The sequence below is a fragment of the Aythya fuligula genome, chromosome 22 (assembly GCF_009819795.1).
Source record: "Aythya fuligula isolate bAytFul2 chromosome 22, bAytFul2.pri, whole genome shotgun sequence".
Lineage (NCBI taxonomy): Eukaryota > Metazoa > Chordata > Aves > Anseriformes > Anatidae > Aythya > Aythya fuligula.
Genome location: NC_045580.1, coordinates 6872125 through 6894307, shown reverse-complemented (window position 1 = coordinate 6894307; position 22183 = coordinate 6872125). Strand labels below are relative to the sequence as shown.

At 49.5% G+C, this 22183-nt stretch overlaps 2 protein-coding genes across 2 annotated transcripts; one reads left to right on the top strand and one right to left on the bottom strand.

Moving 5' to 3' along the window:
* Window positions 1-1812: 1812 nt before the first annotated feature.
* Window positions 1813-9037, top strand: TMPRSS5 (transmembrane serine protease 5). The gene is made up of 10 exons (XM_032201745.1): window positions 1813-1855; window positions 6186-6321; window positions 6539-6652; window positions 6822-6865; window positions 6933-7095; window positions 7183-7352; window positions 7715-7813; window positions 8034-8176; window positions 8280-8432; window positions 9020-9037. Exons 1-10 carry the CDS (start codon window positions 1813-1815, stop codon window positions 9035-9037), a joined length of 1083 nt encoding a protein of 360 aa, XP_032057636.1.
* Window positions 8754-22031, bottom strand: ZW10 (zw10 kinetochore protein). The gene is made up of 16 exons (XM_032201869.1): window positions 21914-22031; window positions 21263-21397; window positions 20101-20202; window positions 19848-19925; window positions 19567-19726; window positions 18868-19017; window positions 18002-18193; window positions 17587-17750; window positions 16608-16790; window positions 15519-15757; window positions 14437-14508; window positions 13408-13577; window positions 12967-13097; window positions 12366-12497; window positions 11602-11804; window positions 8754-10731 (listed from the first exon to the last, which is right to left on the bottom strand). Exons 1-16 carry the CDS (start codon window positions 22028-22030, stop codon window positions 10611-10613), a joined length of 2349 nt encoding a protein of 782 aa, XP_032057760.1. The 5' UTR covers window position 22031; the 3' UTR covers window positions 8754-10610.
* Between the last annotated feature and the right edge of the window lie 152 nt (window positions 22032-22183).

The window sequence follows — 22183 nt, the reverse complement described above, 5'->3', positions numbered from 1 at the left end:
CTCCCTTCCCCGAGCAATTGAGCTTCAGAAGGAAATTAAGCTATTTACAATTCCTGATCAAATCTGGGAGATGATTTTGGGTGGAGAAAAGAGAAGCTCATGTATGCAGTGAGTAATGGTAACGTTTGCAGTAAGTGAGGGGCTCTCAGCGGGTAAGAATAGAAGCGCAGTGGGCTGTGAAAAGTTGCATCAAGGAAGGTGGTCCCAGGAGAACGAGAAGATGTTAATAGGCTTGAAACCTCATTGGCATAATGGGTCATTCATATCGAAAACGGTGAATTCAGCCAGGAAGGGGAGGGGGGAACGGGCTCCCTGAAGCTGAGCTTGTTTGGCTGGGCGAAATGAAGGCTGAGAGGAAAATGATTGCAGGCTATAAATGCACTTAGAAGGAGAACGAACTGAAGAGGGAGGAAAAACTCCTAAAGGAAAAAAGCTGTGCTGCAAGGGCACTCCAGTACGAAGCGCCTGTGAGATGAAATCCAGCACGTTCAGGACCTGCACAACTCCCAGGCTCAGCAGCAGCTTGCTAACAGGAGCCCTGGGAGCCAGCAATCCAACCATTTAAAGATGTTATTTGATATAGGTATTAGGAGGATATCTTGATGAGCAGAGATGAGGCAGGGCTCCACGTGGACATGCAGAAGGTGCTTTTCAGTCGAGCACGTCTGGAAGATGGTGCTGGGTTGACGAGGACACGAGCAAGGTGCTTTGGGAACATTTTTCCACTCCCAGGTCTGTATTTCTGTCCCTAGGCCAGACCGTCTGCAGCCCAAGAGGCAATCTATTGTAAGCCTTGCCTCCTGTCAGTGCCAGTAACCCGTGCAGTGTCACACTCCGAAAAGCACTTAGAGGGAAGGCTGTCTGCAGCTAATCCTGGTGAAAGGCACACCGAGCGGGTCCTGCATGGGCCTGCAGCATCCCAAGTGCCTGCATTACGGCATGCACAGGGAAAAAAATAATAATGATGATGTAAATGCACTCCTAGTACCTGCAGGCTGTATGTTCAAGGATGCTTTTAGGATCCAGATAAGTACAGCTGCCTATTTAGCTGTCCTCTGATGGAATAATAGCTTGTGTCCAACTGCACTCTGCTGTCCTGCTCCCTGGTGGCACTTAGTGCCATCTTACAGAAGGGTTTATTAGCCCATCTTCAACCCTGCCAAAGTGTTCTGGATGGCTCTTACATAGCTGCCCTGTAGGGAACTGTCACACATCTGGGTTTCTTCTTCTGCAAACCTCCGCAGGGCACGATGTGAGATTTATTCGCATTTTTCCCCGCTGCAGCTCAGGCTGGTTGGTGTCACGGCATGGCACTGTGGCCAGCCACAAATCCCAGGCACTGCTGCTGATCCTGCCCGCCTTGCACTCCACCTCCTTCCCCTGGTGCCTGCCTCCTGCCGGAGCTGCTGCCCCACGAGCTCCCTCCTGCTCTGCAGGGCCGCGGGAGGCAGCAAGGTGTGCTCCCTGCGGCTCCAAAAGGAGCACAAGGCATCGAGAGTGAGAGTTCTGAGGATTCCTGCACACAAACACAGAGGTTGACATATTTCACTCTGCTCTTAAATTCATTTTGTCCCCTCCTGGATCTCTGTGGGTCGCCAGCACCACGTAAGGGCAGGGCCAGACTGCAAAGCGACCGTAGGAAGTGGTTGGAGATGGAGAAGAATGACCATAATATTAATTTCTCCTTAACGATTATTCTACTTTGATTCTTCTCTGAGAAGAAATCCCTCGGGCTGTGTTTGCACCAGAACATGACACAGCTAATGAAACCATCTCAGCCCTGGCATCTGTAAATTCTGCATTTAGGGGGTGATGGATGAGGATCCAGGGCCCAGCCACGTTCCCTGGGGTGCAGGTGAGTGGCCGGACACTCACGGTCCCTGAGGGTTGTCGTCCCTTCTCTGGTGACTGCCGGGATGGGGAAGGAGCCCCCGTTTTTGGCACTGGCAGGGCAGGCACGGCTCCTGCCCCAGCCCCAGCCCCAGGAAGGTGCAGCACAGAGCTGCCTCCGAGCTGTCTCCGTTCGCTTCATGCGGTGCCAGCTGCTCTTTAAATAAATGATCCCAGCAGGTTATTATGGAAGTTTCTCCCTTCAATTCCTTCTACAGAGAAACTCATTTTCCTGAAATTGCCTTCCCCCAGCTCTGCAGTCACCAGCAGCCCATCGCCCCGGGGAGGAGGCTCGCAGGCAGGAGCAATGCCTGGGGCTGCCCTGGCACCAGGGACGTGTCCTGGTGACAGCAGGGCTGGCACAGGGGGGCTGGGGGGCTCAGTGGCACAGCATGGGGCAGCCTCCCCAAAATATCTCGTCTCCAGCGTCCAGGGGTGAGACCAGGCACGCTGCACAGCCTGAAAGCTGCATCTTCCCAGCCTGGTGTCTGGGGAGGCTGTGATGCCCCTTCTTCTTCAGCCTCCAAAGCCAGGTTTCAGAGCCAGGACTGGAGGGCAGGGGGGTCCAGAGCAGGAACCAGCAGCTCCGGGAGCATCGTGCGCTCTCTGCCTGTGCACCAGCCTTTCCCTGCTGGTGTCAGCCTTAACAAATTATCTTACACAGGACTTTATTCACCGTCTTTTGGGATGAGCACTCCGACAACAGAGGACGTGGAATAAATCATTGCAATGAACAATGCAGTGACAACCTGTCAAGTTTAGAGGAACAACTTTTTATTCTGAGGAAATGTCCAAATAGGACTGGACATTTATATGAAATATGGAGAGATGTGCGCTTCCATTAGACAGGGTAAGCGCATACAAGATATAAACTATCTTCCCTCATGTCACTACACCCTGCTGCCTGGGGTTAAAAGGAGTCTTACTGAATAATTTCCCGTTATGAGGTTCGGGATATTGGCCTCTCCTGGAGACGAGACGCAGGGCGAGATGAATGATTTAGTCAGATGTGCTCCGGCAGGTCTTACTTCTTACGGTGACACGAGGGCGACGTTTTGCAAGCCAGAGATTAAGCTCTGCCCCGACTGCAACAGGCAGTGTAGGGCCAGCTGCTTTACCCGCCCTGCAGAGACCTGCGGACAGGTGAAGTACACTGCCAGCTCCCTTGTTGAAGCTGGTGGCAGAGCTCAGCCTGGAGGTGCTGCTGTGCACAAAGCTGCCCTCGCCGAGGTGCTGCCCCCACCTGCAAGGGTGCTGAACCCCCTCAGGTGCTCAGTGATCCTGCTGATAACCCCCCCTAAAGATGGTAATAGGAGGGCAGGGGGAAAAGGTGGTGAAAAGGGGTCAGGAAACTTGTGGGGAAAGGAAGGGTGTTGGGGGGGCCACTGTTGGTTTTAAATTTTATTTATTTTTTTGACCGCAGCATCACTGCTGGGAAGCCACAATCAGAGCATCCAGGATTCATTATCCCTGATGAGATTTGGCAGGCTGCTACCAGGATTAGGTAGGTTTTAGGCTGGTGCTTTCGGCCATTTCTCTCATTATGGGCTTCCAGCAGCTGCCTTATCTCACTGAGAAGCACTTTTATGAGAGAGGGGACTTGAGGGAGGCAGAGAAGGAATGAGCTAAGGAGGGAAATGATCCAACAAGGGGCTCAGGCAAGGCGATGCCCTGAGCTGGTGGCCACGTTGCCTTGTTTGCTCGCCCCAGAGAGCCCTGGGGAGCTCAGGACCCAGCCCTGGCCAGGGTGGAGGCAACCCCAGGATTTTGCCAGCTTCCCTCAAAGCAACACCAAGCACCCACAGCTGGGGGCTGCTTTTTATTGTTATTATTATTTATTTTTTTTTTATTTTATGTCTCTAAAGAGCCTGGGCAGGACGGTGGGAATCAGGAGATAAAGCTGTAGCTTCTCCTCCCTGCCTTCACACGCGTGTGCCGGCGTTTAATCTTGAAAGCTCTCTCATTTCAGTCACTTATTGCAGGTAGGCAGAACTGATAGCAATATTGAGCCTCTTTTAATGAGCTCTAAGTGCGGAAAAGCCGGCTGACTCAGAGCAGTGAGGCAGCACGGGCTGGGCTGGGCCTCGGCTTTCGTACCTGCTCCTGAGGCAGGGTTTTGGAGCTGGTTCTCACCCTCTGCCTCGAGCTTCTTCCCTTTTGGAGCGTGCAGGGAAGGTGTTATGGGGTGCCCAGAGCGGGGTGATGGAGCTGCTCCTGCAGCACCCCCAGCACAGGGGGCTCAGCAGCTCCTGGGTGCTCCTCAGTGCTCCCAGCGGGCTCCCCGGTCCTCCAGCACCATCTACAGTCCTCGGAGCACTGCGATGCTCCGGAGCCACCAGGGACAGCCCAGCAGCTCCTGGGAAGGAGGCAGGGCTGATTTGGGGGCCCTGTGAGGTCCTGAGCTCTGCCCTTTGGCTCTGTGGCAGCGGCTGGAAGGGGCCGCCTGGTGCCCCCACCAAGCCTCAGCCCCAGCCCGCAGGACGGGGCTGTCCGGGGATATCCATGGGAGTTCCCTCGAGTAAATGGCATTAAAAATTCATCGATCTTTTGAGTAAGAAGCCGTCAGCTGTGTCTTCTGGGCTGGAGAAGCGTGTAAACAAGAAGAGGGCTTTTGTTTGCTTGTTTTCGTGACACCGCTCTCCCGGGCTGCCTCGGCTGCCTTCTGGTTTTCAGGCAGGCTGAAACTGCTGCTCGGTCTCCCCTCTCCTGCAGGAGATGGTGGGGTTTAAATGACTTACCTGGAGATGGGAGCAGTGCTAGCTCTGAGGGGAGCAGCCAGCTGGAGGGGCAGCACGAGGAGGGACGAGGCCGGGCAGGGTGTGGGTGCTGTGGCTCTTTGTGGAACCCCAGGAGCTGCCGAGGGGCTGAGCACACAGCTCACTGCCTGGGGCTGCTGCCCTGCAGTCTCCCTGCAGCCCTGCTGGGCGAGGGGGGGACCAGGAGGGGCTGGGCGAGGGGGGCTCCACCGGGGTACGGCAGCCTGCAGCAACAGAGCTGCACCTGGTGCGAGATGCGGGGCTGATACAGAGCACCTGCCTGTGTCTTTTCTCATTTTTTTTCCCAGCTCAAAACAATTTGCTCTCCAAGGTCTCCTCTAATAAAGGTAGCTGTTAGGGGCTTCTGTCTTGGTGCCTACCATCTGCAGCCCCCTGCTTGAGCCCAGAGCTTGTTGCTGCTCTTCAGTTGTGTGCAGGTGAGCGAGGAAGGGAGGGGAGGGCCGGCAGGTGGAAGGTGGGGCTGGGGCAGCCCAGCAGCTGCTGGGGTTGCTCAGACGGAGCTGGGGAGGGAGGCGGTGGGGAGCCAGGGACAAGGGGCCGGGAGCTGGGTTTGTGCCGAGGGAAAGCCCAGCAGCTTGGCGGAGGCGCTGTGCTATGGGAATGGTGAGCGGCGCTTCCTCGCGGCCCCCCTGCCTCAAATGGAGCTGTTCCCTTCCAGGAGCCTGCCCCTGACCCGCACCCTGCTCCTCTCCGTAGGGGCCGGCCGAGGCTGAAAGCTGTCCCCAAAACCTGCCCGGCATCGGGGACACCGCACAGAGCCAGGGGAGCCTGACGGCAGAGCTGAGGGAAGCAAGGACAGGGGCGTCCCCGGGACACGGTGAGAAAATTACGGGCTTGGGGAGCAAGGGGGAGCCCCCAGGTCCTGACCTTCTGCAGAATGCGTGGCCTTAGCTCATCCCCTGGTGGCACTTCAGGCCAAAGGGTTTGGAGGGCCCCACAAATCGGGCCCCAGTGCCCTGAGAACCTCTCCAGGGGCTTGGTGGTGCCACGAGGGATGGAGGAGACGGTGTCTGTCCTCTCCCTTTGTTTCCTAAAGGCTCTGCTGAGGCGTCTTTCAGAAGTCTCTGCACCATCCGGAGGCTGCTGCTGCTGCTGGGGGCCGTGGTGCTGCTGGCGGGGCTGGCGGCGGGGGCTTGGCTGCTGGGTCAGTGCCTGCGTGGGGACGGTGCTGCCCGGCTGCCCAGTGCCCCGGCCGGGGGCTGCCCGGCCCTGCGGTCTCACCCCTGCCCTCCTCTCTCCTTCCTGAAGCGAGGCACCTCAAAATCCCACAGCCAGCCCAGGGCTTTGCCCTGCTGCAGGAGCCGGGCGTGACCCCGGAGTGTGGTGAGGGTGAAGAGGACGAGCCCGTGGTCCGCGGGGCTCCTGGCAGAGGTTTTTAACTCCCCCCTACCCCTGGCAGGCTCAGCGAGAGCAGAAAAGATGCTCTTTAATAATGAATCTGTCCTGCTGAACCAGGAGCTCGTTTCGGCTGTGTGCTGCAATTGTTTCACTCTGTAAATCCTGCGGCATTGCCCTCAGTGTCTTTCAGGATCAACGCGGACAGCTCGCTGCTGGAAGCGCGGGTGCGAGGCCGTCCCGGCTGGCTGCTGGCCTGCCACGAACACTGGGGGCTCAGGATGGGCACCCAGCTCTGCCGGCACCTCGGGGCGCTCCGGTGGGCAGGGACGGGGGTCGGGGCACTGAGCGGGGCTGGGGGGGCTGGGGGGAACCCCAGGAGGTGGCTGCAGCCACCTGGGCACCTTCCTGGCCATGGGGCAGGGAGGGTGCCGGGACAGGAACCACTCCTGGGATGGTTCCTGGGATGGTTCCTGGGATGGTTCCTGGGATGGTTCCTGGGATGGTTCCTGGGATGGTTGTGGTTGCTCGTGCAGGATGACCCACCAGAAAGGAGTGAACCTGACGGATGTCAAGGTGAAAGACACCCAGGAGTTCGTCCAGGTCAGACCTGGCCACGCAGGCAGCCTGGAAGACCTGTGGGAGGTCAGGTACGGGCAGGCCCGGGCTACGGCAGGCTTTGCTGGAGGCACAAAAACACCTTTTCAGACTTAAGATGGGCAGAAATCCGTGCTGGTTTTGCCCAACAAGCAGCCCTGTTGGGGACTGCTGCATCTCCCCGAGCACCCTGCAGTTTTCTCAGAGGTGCACCCTGTGCAGGAGCAGCTGTGAGTCGGGACGCATTGTGGCTCTGCAGTGCTCAGGTCGGTGCCTCCCTCTCCCCCCTGCCCCTCCGCCAGCCCCATCCTGTCCCTCACAGCCACCTTGCAGACTGTGGGCTGCGCCCCGGGGCCCTGCGGGTGGTCGGGGGCACGGACGCAGCCCCCGGGCGCTGGCCCTGGCAGGTGAGCGTGCGCCACGGCTCCCGGCACCGCTGCGGGGGCTCGGTGCTGGCGCCCCGCTGGATCCTGACCGCAGCACACTGCCTGCACAGGTAGGGGGGCTCTGGGTGCCCATGCGGGGAGCCCTGGGGTGCGAGCTGGGGGCCGTGGTGCTCAGGTAGCCGTGTGCTCAGTTCCAGGCAGCTGCACGGCTCCGGCTGGCTGGTGGGTGCCGGTGTTGCCCGTGGCTCCATCGAGCAGGAGGCTGGGGTACCGGTGGAGAAGGTTATTTCCCACCCGCTCTATAACGGCAGCAGCCTCGACTATGACATTGCTCTGATGAAGCTCCGCGTCCCCCTGAATTTCTCTGGTAAGTCGCTCTTGTGGCCTGCCCCCAGCTGCAGTTTGTCTGCACCTGCAATGAAGAGAGGGCTGGAAATCGGCCTGCTCTGACCCTGCCCTTTGGGAGAAGCTGCTTAAGAGGGTCCCCAGCCTCTCCGGGCACCTGGATGCAGTGTGCCCAGCAGTGCCCTGCTCCCAGCTGTGCTGGGGAAGGAGGCTGTAGGAGCTGAGACCTCCAGAGGCCTGCTCCAAGGGTGTTTCACCTCCATTTGCGGGGCTGAGCAGCTCTGCAGGCTGAGTTCTGCGTGCTGGCAGCTCCACAGCCCCGGCTGTGCCTGCTCTGCACGGCCCCGTGCTGTCCCAGGGCTCACCGTGTCCCCTTCCCACCAGACGCCATCCACGCCGTGTGTCTGCCACCCTCCCACCGGGACCTCTTCCCGGGCACCCCCTGCTGGGTCTCAGGCTGGGGCTACACCAGACCAGACCAGGGTAAGCCCCCAGCTTGTCCCTGCCCCTCTGTGCTGACCTGCAGCTTTCCCTGCTCCCCCCTGAGGTCCAGCCCTTTCCATGCCGCACCAGGTCCTGCACCCCCTTTCAGCACCCCCATTAATCCCATAAGACCCCATCTTCCTCCTGACCCTTCAGCTCCATTGCCCTGCTCTCCCCTTCCTGGAGATCTCATTTCCCTCTTGGCTTCTTCCCTCCCCAGCACAGCTAACGGAGACTCTGAAGGAAGCGCTCGTTCCCCTAATTAGCACCAGGAGGTGCAACAGCTCGTGCATGTACGAAGGAGAGCTCACGGCCAGGATGCTGTGTGCCGGCTACCTGCAGGGGAAGATAGATGCGTGCCAGGTAATGGGAGGGAGCATCAGAGCAGGGGGGTGTGCACAGCCAGAGGAGAAATGAGCAGTAAGTGTTAGGTCCCTGCTATGTTCCAGTCCTTGCTCTCTTGCAGGGGGACAGCGGGGGCCCCCTGGTTTGCCAGGACGATCTCACGTGGCGCTTGGTAGGCGTAGTGAGCTGGGGCCAGGGCTGTGCCGAGCCCAACCACCCCGGGGTGTACACCAACGTGGCTCAGCTTCTGCCGTGGATTTATCGCACCACTGAGGTAAGCGTGGGGCAGGTGAAGGTGTGTGTTCAGCCTGACCTGCAGCCAGGCATGTTGCATAGAAAAATCCAGGTGCTAGCATCCTGTTTTTACCTGTTACTACCCCATGCTCACCCTTGCTGCATGACCTCTGGGCTAACCTCCTACCCCACAGCATAGTACCAATTATTTATTTTTCCCTTTTAATTTTCTTATTATTAGATCTACTAGAAGCGAAGGAGAGACATCACAGAACAATACATTGCCTGTTCCGAAGGCCCAGCTTCATACTCTGTTACTGTAACCATATGAGAACCCCCACACACAACACCAGAAAACAGGGCCAGTATAAATAGTTTATTAAAGAAAATAGCATATTACATTTCTGTGAATAATCCACATGAGAGAAGTGGTGTTTCTCAAAATATCAATTTTTTGGTTTCCCATTTATAAAAGGGCAAGGGCTCCCAAGAGATGCAAGCGTTGTGGGAACACTGTCAACCCTCAAATGAATTACTTAAAGTAGTGAAAGGGGGAAAAAAAAAAAAAAGGAAAAGCTAGAGTGACAGATTTGGGATCAACGGTGGCCTTTGTTTTTGCATTCTCAGAGGCTGGACTTAGTGTAAATGGGAACTTGACTGCATCTGTCCCCTCCCCAGGCTTCTACTAATTACCCAGGCTTCTACTAATTAAGGCCCACAACAAGGAGTCTCCTTGGCCCTAGATCTGGCTGTGCCTGGCTGATCCAGCACACGGACCAGCCATGAGGTTCTGCTGTGATTCGGGTGCAATGTAAAAGCCAGCTGTAATTTTGGTATCCCCCAAAATGCTCAGGAATGCACAGAGAAGCCAGACAGATGTCCAAATAAAAAGGATGCAAGGACAGGTAAAATTAAAACATTTAGCTCTACGATTAAAACTTTTGTAAGCAGGTCATGATGTGCTTACAAACCACTGCATAGCAGGAAATACTCTGTGCAGCAAGGGGCACATCTTGGGACCTGGGCTACATTTCAACAAATGCAATTGAAAAGGTTTCCAAGTAAAATAAATGTGCATTTTTTGAAGTCCCAAACAACTTTTTGTAACTTAGAACATTATCTTCTAAGTGCACACTTAATTCCCTTTACTTCCCTTGTATTTACTAGCATTTATATAGTTCTTAAAGTACAGTAAAGTTACTATCAAAAAGACAATAGATGCCAGACCTACTTAATTCATACACAAATCAAAAGCTAAAAATAGGAGCTGAACGGGCTTTCGTGGCTGGCAAAGTCAGATTGAAAACTTTGAATTCAATTTTAAGATACGTCCCAAGAGAAATAAATCCATGAGGAATGTTGCCACATGTGCAAAACCCTCCGACTCAGTAAACATTTCACTTGGAGCACGGTTTCCTCTCCCCCCCATAAAATTTTCACTCTTTTGAGGTGTGTTGTTCAGGGAAACATGAACAAAACAGGTGGGTAAGAGCAGAATTTGGCACTTCAGCATTCTTAGAAGGGCACCAAAAGCTACCACTGCTTGTGGGTTTTGTATGTAATTTGCAGGGACAGAAGAGGTAAGACACAAAGGGGGGACACGTCCCCTGATGTAAAACTGCATAGGTAAGATTCACAAGTGAGAAAGAACAATCCCTCTACAAGACCCTGAAGCAAGCAAGCTTGAGATGACACTGTACAGCACCTTGCCTGAGAGGCCCACCTGCCAGCAGTGCTCAGTCTCACAAGGAGTTCAGATAAAGAACTAGATTTATTTGCCTGTGCTGGGCTTACAGGAAGATGAAATCCAAGATGATAGAATTTAGCAAATATCACAAAAAGCATCTCTTCTTCACCAGGACTGTATACACACCAGCTTGTAAAGCACAACTACAATCCAGGCATAACACCTCCAGGGAGCAGGGCAAGAGCTTGAATTTTCAAGCCCAAACTCCATGTGTGTGGCAAATAAAGCAGCTGCAGTTAGTGCCCATGTGTTACCCACCTTTGGTTTCCTGTTCTCAGATTCACAGAACCATCCCCTCTGCCCTGCCAAGTGAGCTAGCAATTTTTTCTCCTCCCTTAGTCAAGCCTCCAGGAAGCACACACCTAATGCCAAGCTTTTTGTAGTCCAGTACAAGAAGGATCAAATCCAAAAAATAAAGATTCTCAGTTCATTCTTGCCTTATCAGAAGATGCAACATGTAGGAGCAAACAGTTACTTGATTTTGGCCAGTGCTGCTGCCCTTCTTTCTGTGTTCTGGAACAAGGCTCGTATCAGACTCTTCACTTCAGCTGGAGAGAATTCAGCGGCAAGAGGCCCCTTCCCATCTGCCCATCTACAAGGAAGAGATATCTTCATTTAACAAAACTGCATGGAAACTTCAGGTTAAAACAAGCCTTAGAGCATTCACAACAATCCATTGCAATTCTCCCACTCCTGTGATGAATGGTTCAAATAAATTAGAAGCATAGAGCATTTACAGGCTTGCTACAGTAGTAAATCTCAATCCAAAACAAATCTAGTTAGCAGCCTACTAGCTGCATGCAACTTGAGTCCAGAATTAATAAATTAGGCATAAAAAGCAACAGGTTTTAAGGTGTTTCTTGCACTTACTACAAACTTTGCAGTTTAGAGGACAGCATGGCTCCTTGTCATTCAGACGGACATGTGAAACAAGTGTGAGGAAGAAACATCTAGCTTCTGACAACTCATGACAACTAAAGTAATAGGAGTAATAATGCAAATCCTCATGTATAATTCAGATGAATACCCCTTGCAAGTTAAAAGACCTAAGAAACGGCCTCTAAAAACTGAAGACCAATTACATGGAATGATAGCTGCAGTTGCAAGGCACAGCTAACATCAAAAGCAGGGGGCAAAATGCCTGGCTGCTTACTGTTAAGTACTTCTGAATTTAGAAAAGTCAAGAGGGGATGTATAATTGCTCTCTGGTTGGCTCTCCCAGGGCACATTTTTTTTTTTACCACTGCTTTATCACCTGCAGGAGACAGCTGAATATATGACCAGTGAAATGGACTATAAACACACAGACAAAAAATGGCACTAGGAGCAGCTATTTGATCCCTATTAAAAGTGATTGTGTTTCACCTGAAAAGGCTCTCCTGAATGCAGTGCCCTGCTGTCAGACCACTTCCCAGCTCCCTGGTTAGCAGGTGAAGTACTAACTGAAAACGAAGACACTCACTGATCCACTATTTCTTGGAGGTTAGCTTGCAAGATGATCATCAGCTCTTTGAACGTCATCCATTTCTTCACGTACACTGGAACTTCCTCTTGATATTTCTTATTTTTGTCCTCTTCAGGGAGTGGGGTGAAAACTTGGGGTCCTTCCTCTACCATGATCCTACAGAGGGAGTACAACCTGTCTGCATCTTCTGCAGAGATATCCTAGAATTGAAAAAACATTAACAAAAAGAGCAGTTAGATGTGTCTTTGGAGTGCCAAGTACTACATGAATTTCTTTTTTTTTTTTTTTTTTTTTTTTTTTTTAAACGGGGCTCTGTGTCCGAAGATGAAAAGCAGTGGTTTGGATTGCATTTAACATTCTTGAGCTAATGTAACTTATTTCACAAATAGCTATTTCATCAAGTTCTCTGCAGTTGCCTCAGAACAAGGATTCTGCTTCTGAACTGCGCATCCTGGTGCAATAACAAGGATTTCACTGTGAGGCAGAGGGGTTATGAGGAAGGTCTGGAGCAGTTCATAAGGAAAGCGCTCAGGTAACGCCAGCACAATGATGAAAGCAAAGCTTTTTGGCAGGCATGGCATAAGCAAGTGTCCTAGCTATTAAAGGAGAAGAGGCCACACAATTCACAGTGCGGGGGCTCTTCAAAATTTTGACTACAACTGGCTCCCCTGAAACTTCAATTTAGAAAGAATTTCTACAGGTCACACATGCTAGCTGTTAGCACCACCCCTACGCCTGGCAGGCCCATCTCGTGCAGTTACCTCTAGGGCAGCAATCCTAGTGACAATCTCTGAGAGCGCTGTGTTCAGTAAGGTCCCCATGGCCTTGCAGTATACGTTCACTGGAAGGACATCTTGCCAAACTTTCCCCAGCCTTTTCAACTGATGCAATACCTGGAAGACAACAGCTATACATTACCAACATGTTATCAAGGAGAACATTAAGAGAAGCACAAAACGATAAGGTGAGTGCAAATGGACAGAAAAGTTTTAAAGTAGAAGGCCGTGATTTCATCCTGCTACCACATAAAGCAGACACTCCTGGAAAAAATGCCACAATTTCAGTTTGCATTATGGCTCACAGATGTTTTCCTTGAAAAATGAAATACCTTAGATACACACTCTAAACAAAAGTTCAAGAGTAAGAAACTATGTCATCTTGGAGCATGCGGACTTGAACTCAGCGTTCTACAAAATGAGACACAGCCCAGGGGGGAAAAAAGCATGCCAGAAAATTCATCTTTTGCAAAATTTTACTCTGCTGAAACAGTGCACAGTTCTCAGTACTAATATTACATACTGTACCTTTCTAAGGACAACATCTACAGACAACAGCATATTTGACTTTGTTTGCCTTGCTTACCTGCCTTATTGCTTTGTTTGCTGCAGAGTAATTTTCCTCATCATCCATATTAGAAAAATTCCTGGCACTTGACAGCCTCTCCAGGATTTCTCCTTTCTGCACTCGCATCTGGGCCAGAAAACACTCCATTCCTTTAGAAGCAAAAACAAGCAGAGAGAAGCAAGTAAGCAATTATTAAATTTGCTCTGCCTATGCCAACTTAAGAGACTGTAAGCGCTGAATAAGAAACATTATTTTGGGTCAATTTAAACTTATTATTTTGGGCCAATTTAACTGAGCTGTCACATACTTAATAAGCTTTTGCACAGCTTGGATTGCTACAGCACTTTTGAAAAAGAGCTGAGTAGCAGAATTAAGTATAGATGACAGGCTCACGTTAAACTGGTACAAGCTTATCCATCTCAGAATTTCTCTCCATAGAATACTAAAAGGTAAAATTACCAAGTCTCCTAAAACCAGGTACCAGATCTACAAAAGTAGCTGCTCCGTCACACATGATGTTCGTCAGGCGGTATTGGAACTGGTGTCCCATGGTGAGCAAGTGGTGAGCAATGTACATGCAGTTGTTGTGATGAATAGCTGCTAGTTGGGGGAGTTTCTGAAGGTTCTCTCTGTCACATGAAGAAGGAAGAAGAAGAAATGTATGTATTTAGACCTGACCCTGTTAGAAAACTGTCATATATACCCTAAACAGCCCATCTGTTGTTGATGTTGCATGTAAATAACTGAAAGGAATGCTTGATACAGCCATCAGTTGGAATAGAAGTACTTCACCTCCTGCCACAGCCACACAAGAGCTTACATTCAGGAAAGAAGTTCTATGGCTAGTGAAATGAAACCTTGGCATTCCAACTGTGTGTTGTACTTGCATCATTTCTAACAAACAACTTTCAAACAGGAAGATTCTTGATTACAGCATAACACTGAGGAAAACAGAGAAGTCCTTGTCGGTAATACCTCAGTGTTCTTGGACACAATTGTATACTTTAAGTCTTCACTGGTGCTGTTTATTACAGGAAGAGCATCATGAACAATCATAAAGGCTAACCCCTGTCAAGGACAAGGGCAAGGACTCTATTCTAGTTACCTAACCATTACTATCACGTTAGTTAATGGATGGATAAGACAGCTTACAAAACTCAGTTATGTTCTAGAGATGTAACTTCAGCTCGTGTTTCCTGTGTTCCGATGTACACAAGGGCTGTCAGGCACAAAACCAATTCCATTCACGTCAAAGAAATGCTAAAAACTATCTCTTTGGTCATAAGACTGCCAACTCAGAAACTCTCAGGCAAATATTCTGCAGCAGGTACAATTTAATAATGCATTAGGAGCACCAGCTTGTACCCACTAGAAGAAGCTCTTAGTCATCTTTGGCAGTGGTGGACAAACAGGGAACAAGTGGGGCTATTCCAATAGCACTGCTCTGTCTCCAAACAGGCCCTAAGTAATGCACAAACATACACTTACCTGTGGTATGTTGGTACTACATCATAAAACAGCTGGAATATGTTCCGCACAGAGTAGAAGAGCTGTATACAGCTACAAAGAAAATAAGGTTCGTGTTAGATTGTCTGTGGAATTAATGTCTCATCTGCCAAGCGACTCTCAAGGCTTTCTTAAAAAAGGTTTTATTAGTAGTGAAGCACGCTTTTCTTACTAAACAAGGGACAAATTGTCAAGATCAATTACAGCAATGTCAATAAAAGCAGCATCGTGGAAAATTCACAAAGGCTTCTCTCAAAAGCTGTGATGACCTTGTAAGTTCAGCATGGAAGAGATGAACTTCAGGCCACATGTCAAAACAGAGATTATGAAACCCTGCAAACAAAGGGAACAGTGTCCTTTCTCCCAGTAGGTATGCATAAGTAGTCAGCCCTCTTTCTGCCACGGTACAGTGAAAGGCATTCAGTACCTAGGAAACTCTCCCTCTTCAGGGTTGTGGTCTCCGGTTTTTAAAACCGACTCTATGTAGGTTCTCAGAATGTTTACTTGTTTTCTTGGAAGAGCCCTGCCAGATGCAGAGCTTGAGTTTTTTGCTTTCATCCAGCCCATGAAAAAAGAAAGCAAGAACTCTCCTTAGAATAGGTGCCATAACTTATCGTTTGGATGGAACAAAAGTTTTTTATCTTTCTAAATATTTGAAACACATGATAAAATATAAAAATGAACAGAGAGTAGTGTTTTCCAACTAAAAGACTGAAGCCATGAGCTGCCCTGTGCACCCTAGGGATTCATCACGTTTTCACCACTGCAGTAGCTACAATATGGCAAAACCTACCTGAATGTTCGCTCAGAACATAAGCCTCAAAGACTGCTTAACAAGAGTATTGCAGGGAACATACCCGACAGCTGTTCCTGCTGTACCAGTCTCCCTCACAAACCCAGGGAGCAGCCTCCAGCCAAAACACAGTGTAACTAATGATTCATTCTCATTTTTAAGTATCTTCAGCTCTTTTATATTTCTTTTACTCTATTAACAGATGCTTAGGGTTGCCAAAGGCAATAAACATCTGACTCCCAGGGGTTACCCGCTGATATATAATTCCTACCACTGATCTGTGCTGCCTGTAGCCTCCAACAGTGTCTGATAAGCCAGTTCCATCAGTTTCTCCACCGATGAACTGATGCGGCATGTGGGCAAAGAGAACGTGTACTGGCTCAGTCTGGTCTCATTCTCCAAATTCACCATCTCCTTAGGAAGTTGTTTAGATGTTTTTTGCATGTTTAAGTGATCTCCTGACCCAGGATCAGGAAGCTTTGGTAGGGCTACGCACAAATCAGGTGTGATCTAAGGGAAAACGAGAGAAAGATAGAATGTTATTTGGAGCCCACAGAAAAGAGTCTGTGCAAGACTCTTTTATAAATATCTTTTATAAATATCTGAGGGGTGGGGGACAGAAGGATGTAGCCACCCTCTTTTCAGTGGTTTGTTGGGATAGAACAAGGGGCAATGGCTGCAAGTTAGAGCACAGGAAGTTCTGCACTGACATGCGAAAGAACTTCTTCATGGTGAGGGTGATGGAGCATTGGAGCAGGCTGCCTAGGGAGGCTGTGGAGTCTCCTTCTCTGGAGATATTCAAGGCCTGTCTGGATGCCTGCCTGGGCAGCCTGCTCTGAGGAACCTGCTTTGGCAGGGGGGTTGGACCTGATGATCTTTTGAGGTCCATTCCAACCCCTACAGTTCTGTGATTCTGTGACTACAAAATCTTGATTTAAGACTCAAGATAAATACAAAGCTGCAGAATTCCCCTAGACCCTTGGAGGTCTCATGGCTTATGAACTATACAGCAGACCATGAAGCAATCTATACAGTGCTTCATGCCTAGAAGCAAGGTCTGTAAGTGATCCTCTAAATTTTCTTACGCTTATGACACTCGCCAGAAAGGCCTACAAAAGTAAGCTTCAAACATGTTAAGTAACATCTTGGTAGTGAAATAACCCACTTGAGCACTATTAAAGGTGACTTCAAAACTGTTGTTTGCCAAAATCACCAAATAATCACAAGTAGTCAGCGCTCTACAAAAAAAAAAAAAAAAAAAAAAAAAAAAAAAAAAAACCTCAACTGTCCTAGACAAGCCTTCTTGACCTGCTACACTATTTTTCCACCTAGGAAAACAAGATATTGTAACAACAGGCACCTTTACAGTATTGTGTATTTCTGAGGTCATCAAGTTTCTGGCTGCCACAATCACATCTTGACATTTCTTATTGGCAAAGTGGGAATTGACGTTACGAGCGTATTTCAGTAAATCGGTCATGTCTCCTTTCAAAAACTGCATGTTCTTCAGGGCTTTTTCAAATTCCTCTGTGGATTTAATCACCTGAGGAAGGAAGACACATCCTACATTGATACTTGTGAATTGCCAGTTATAATCTCCTAAAATCAAAGAGCAAAATTAAAGCTGGGTATAAACTCCCCCACTCAGTCGAAAGCAAAAGATGAAACTAAGTTTTAGAGGGAACTATCTCACAGTTCTACAGCAATCTTTTGGAAGAAGCTGGCTCAGTTGGAGGCCATGATTGTACAATAATCCAGTCTTTTAGCTGCAAGTTTGTTTCCTGACTTTGCTGGCAACCTAATTCAAAAATCGGAGGAGCAAGCCGATTACATTTCATTACACTGGGCTACTTAGGGCAAAGGGACTGGGGGGGTTTGCCCTATGATCACTGCTGTTTCAAACAGGTGCCTCTCCAGGATAAGTATCTTTTGGCGTTCTTCACTAGCAGCAAAGATATTACTCTTATTAAGATAGTTTTTAAAAAAGTAGCCTACACAAGAAACTGCTGTGATCACTACACAGAGAAAAAAAAATGCAAACACAGCAGTTCATTCACAGGAATCCAGAGATCCCAAATCAGCATGTGCAAGACCTCTTCAGCCTCTTACAGAAGCTCACACAAGAGCCTTATGCCACACACCTGAGAACCTCCAGGTCTTAGTTAAATATGGCCTGAGGTCCTTGGATCAGAGACCTTGCACCATTAATAGAACAGGAAAAACAAGGCACGGTTTACCTGAGATAAACACACAGTTCTAGATTAGCAAACGACAGCTTTCTGTTGAAGCTGGTCATGCGGCATTTCCACTATATAAATTCAGAAGCATTTGATGCCTACCTCTATATACTGCTCTAGTTTGCTATTATTGGTTGGGATTGAATTCACTAGGCAGTTCTGAATGAGGCAGTCTGATAGCTCTTCCCATATCATATCACCCAGCAGTTCTGCCAGCGTCACTCTGCATTCCTTTTTGTCTTCCACACGCTGTTCAACTGGCACATCTGAATTCAAGAGAACAGAAATTGATTTTAATATCCCTGCTTCCTGGATATGACCCTCCACCATTTCATTCAGTCCTTCCTGTCAAAAAGGCATCTTTCAGCTGTTCCATAATTTTATAAAGGAGATGTTCTTCATATCTAAACCATGTGCTGTGACTGTGGAACAACCTCCATCCCAATCAAAAGACAACTGAATTTATGGTTCAACTGAGCCCACTTTCCCAGTAATTCCAAAGAGAGGGACTACCTACTCAGCAAGTATTTGTGAAGAACTTCAAGAACGAACTTGATCTTGTCAAAAACCTCCACAGGAGAGAAATGATCCAAGTCAGGCTTCTCACACTTAAAACGTAGGATGACCACATCTGACATTTCTTCTGTGAATGGCTGAAGAGATGGGTATGAAATCAGCGGCTTGAGGATGTATTTCAGCAACAACTGGCCTAAAATATTAAAAAAATAAAAGAAGTTTTCCTACAGCAGGAGTTTGTTCCTGAGAGGCCCAACTGGTAGTATTTTGGATGCACAGATTCTTCAAGTGATGTGCAAGAACCACTGTCTAGACTAGCGGTATCAGAGAATATTCATGAGGTGGAACGTTGGGTTTGGTTTCACTACAGACCACTTGACTCCTGCAAAACACATATGGAGGCCTAACAAAGAGCTGTATATTTAATGTAAAATCAAAAATTAAAAAGTCAGAAGCATGGAATCCTGTCCTAGCATCTGCCATGCTTCCTGATTACTTCTTGCCAACACCTGAGAACGGAAAAGCCCAGAAGTTGACTAAAACCCACAGTCTTGGTCTTTGTAGATAAGGAAGCTTTAACTGGAAAAGCCCTTTAAGCCCTTTAATCAGACCATGAAACCACAAAGCCACAGATCAAAACAGTATACGAAAATAACCTGACAGGAAAAGATAAATAATTCTTGGCAGTTTCGTATTGTAAAAACCAGAGGATTCACCTCACGCTCAGTGAGAAACACAAGGCAACAGACAAAGACGTCTCCCAGTGTACGACTGAAGTGAACTGGATCTCAATATCCATCCTAAAACAAGCCTAAACTCATATCCACTAGGGCTGCAACAGCTGTGTGGATCCAAGGTCTGTCTTACCAAAAATTTTAAGCTTGGTGCGCAGTTCTCCAAGGACAGCAAATGCCTGCAGCACAGAAGCAACAGGCGGGCCAGCAATCTCTTCCTCTTTTGATGGCAGTGTGCATAAGTGCAATTCTGAATGCATCGCTGACTCCAGGCTGCTACTTTCTAGAGAAAAGGAAGAAACACCTATTAGAATGTGGTCTGAGATACAGCAGGTCTGAGAACCTACTGCATTCCTCAGCTGGTAACTAAAATGATATGCTACCTCTCCCCATTTCCACAAAATAAAGTTCCTATAAAAGAGCATCAGAAGAGAGTAACAAATACCTTGTGTTTCAGTACAGGGCAAATCTGGAGAATTCTTATTTCAGTTTCCATGACATTGACATTTAGAGACAATCACCCCCCTTGTCCCCATTGTAAGTCAAATCTGATCAAAGGAAAAGTTTGTGTTTTAATGAAGACACCAACATACAAATTTTAGAGCAGCTGCAACAAAAGTAGCAGCCAAAAACCTACCAGAGAAGATAAAGTATTCTTAAAACTACCCTAGCAGGAGAATATATACAGTCGGAACAAAAATTCTGGAAATCTCTCCTTAAACCAACCTTAATTCAACAATATTATTCTATTTCACATCCTGTAGGTGCTTGAAACCAGGATTATTTCAAATAGCGAGGCAAAAATAGTGCACCAAACTAGAACTGTGAGCACCTTTTGAAGGAGGAAGCTTCCATACAGCCAATTTCTGCCATTCTTCTCCTAGATGATAGAGCATATTTTGTGTCTGCACCGTCAGCTCTGTGCCCAGTGCCTTCAGGATCTTCAGCTCAAAGCCTTTACGGGATTCCAGCATTTTCAGGCTGCTTCGTGCCTGGCGTTAAAGGTCAAACAAAAAACATGGGTAACTGTTGCCCCTGTTACTGAAAAGGATCTTGTCAGATTTATTGAAAGTATTTATCAACAATTTTGCCACACGCTTAAGAAGTCATTACCTTTTCCAGTTGTTGAGCTGCTACAACATACTTCTTCTCCAGCAATGCAGTGTTGTACTCTTTCATAGCTGTATCAAACTGCAACAACCAAATAGGATCGTATGTAACAGCACATCTGCTCTTACATGATTTTAAACAACACAAGTAGACACACAAATTATAGTTATTTATTCAAAGGAGAAGCCCCGAATAAAGCCACAAACTGAGCAGCAACCACCACTTAATGATTTTAACATGCACATCCCTTCCTCACCTCTTGTAGCTTTTTCAGAATACTCAAAACCAGTGTGTCTCGCTCCAGCTGCTGCTTCAATTCAGTAAATTCAGCAACAGCAACATTTAGGTCTCGTTGAACCTAAAATAAGAAATTTTTCATCAGACAGCAGCCAAACATTAATAGATTTCTCTTAAAAGTGACAACAATGAGATATAGAGTATTTCTGCTAATAGAGCAATTTGGTGAGGAAGACGGAAGACTCAGTGTTAACAACTTATCTGCTCTGGCATTTGATAATGACCCTGTCTTCGATTTCTATGCCATTCCATTTTACTCCCTGCTAGAAAGATACTTAAAATTTCCCTGCTGGAAACTCTTCCATACTGGTTTATGTTTTTATTACATTACAGGTTTTGTCAAGGCACTGGAAGGCAACTTAGTATCAAAAAGCTATCAAAAGGAGTTGAGTGTGCTTTTAACATAGCCATTTTAAATGCAAAATCAGTTGAAGTGAGTAAAAAGCTATCTCAGTTAATATATCTAATAACATATCTAAACTTTTTTTATTTTAACCTGGTTTAGTTAACATGATTTTTTTTGTGTGTGTGTGTGTTTAACTGCTGCTGTTTATTACTTTTAATTTACATTAGATTGGTTTTCATTGCATTATTAACACATCATGCTTTTCTGTGAAGAACACCACATGCCACTCCTTCAAGTCATGTTGCAGTCAATCAAAGAAGCACAAAAGCAGAGGATCCGGCCTGCAGGGCCTGCTCACACTCTCCTTCATGGCTGTGTGAACGTGCACGGCCATGTGCCAGGCTTTGGGTGGTGCACATTCAGTGCCCTCTCTGCCCCAAATCCCCGTGAGACCAACATTCAGCCCATCTGTCACTGCATCACACCCTACCGCGATGCAACCAGGCGGATCCTTCTCTCTCCTCTGGAGACGTGCGACACACTTTTCCAAGTGCACAACACGCAAACTACGACCAACAACCCCTTAATTACTCTCAGTCACACCCCAGATGGGACGTACACCCGTGCCATCATTTTTTAGGCGTGAGGCCATCCAGAGCCTTCAGGCCCGTGTCCTCCATCCCTGTCCCCCCGCACACAGCAGCTGAAGGCCCACAGATGTGCAGTGGGACCTGAGGAAGCTGCCAGCAGCCAGGGGCTGCCCTGCGGGTCCCACCTGCTCCTCAATGCCGGCCCTGAGCAGCTCGATGCTCCCTGACAGCCTGTCCACCTGCGCCACCAGCTCCTCGGCACTGCGCGCGCTGGGCAGGAACTCGCTGTACTTGCTGGTGATGGCGGAGCACACCTCTCCCTGCGGGGGCACGGGGGGCAAAGTCACGGTCAGAGACCCCCAGGACCCCCAAGTCCTCCCCCCAGGACCCCCAATTCGTCCCCCAGCCCCTCATGACCTCCCCTGGGACCTCCAAGTCCTCCCCCCGGGGCACCCAGGTCCTCCCCAAGGCCCCTCACGGTGCCCCCCGAGCCCCTCAATTCCCCGTCCCGAGACCCCAATTCCTCCCTCACGGCTTCTCATGGCCCCCCCCCCCCGGAACCCCCAAATCCCCCAGGGGAACCCCAATCCCCCCCCCCGGGATCCCCAATTTTTCTCCCGGGAACCCCAAATTCCCCCATTGGGACCCCCAATATCCCACCCGAGACCCCCAATTCCTCCCCCCGAAACCCCAATTCCTCCCCCTCAGCTACCCCCGGCCCCCCTCAGCCCCTCCCGCCCCCCCCCCGGCCCTTCCCGCCTCCCCCAAACCCCCCCAAATTCCTCCTCCCCGACCCCCTCCGCCCACCCCCGGCCCCCCATCGGCCCTGCCCGCGCCTTGAGCTCCTCCACACGGCGGGCGAGGCGGCCGATGCGGGTGCCCAGCCCCTCCTTGTCCAGGCGGCCCGAGGTCGCCAGCACGGCGGCCACCAGCGAGCCCGCGGGAGCCGCCATGGCCCCGCCGCCCGCGAGGCACCACGGGAAGGCGGCGCTATGGCGGGCGGCCGGGGACAGCCGGGGACAGCCCCCCCCTCCTTCGTCCTCCTCATCCTCATCCTCCTCGGGGTGCTGGGGGGGGACCCGCAGCAGCTGGGGGTCCATGGGTGC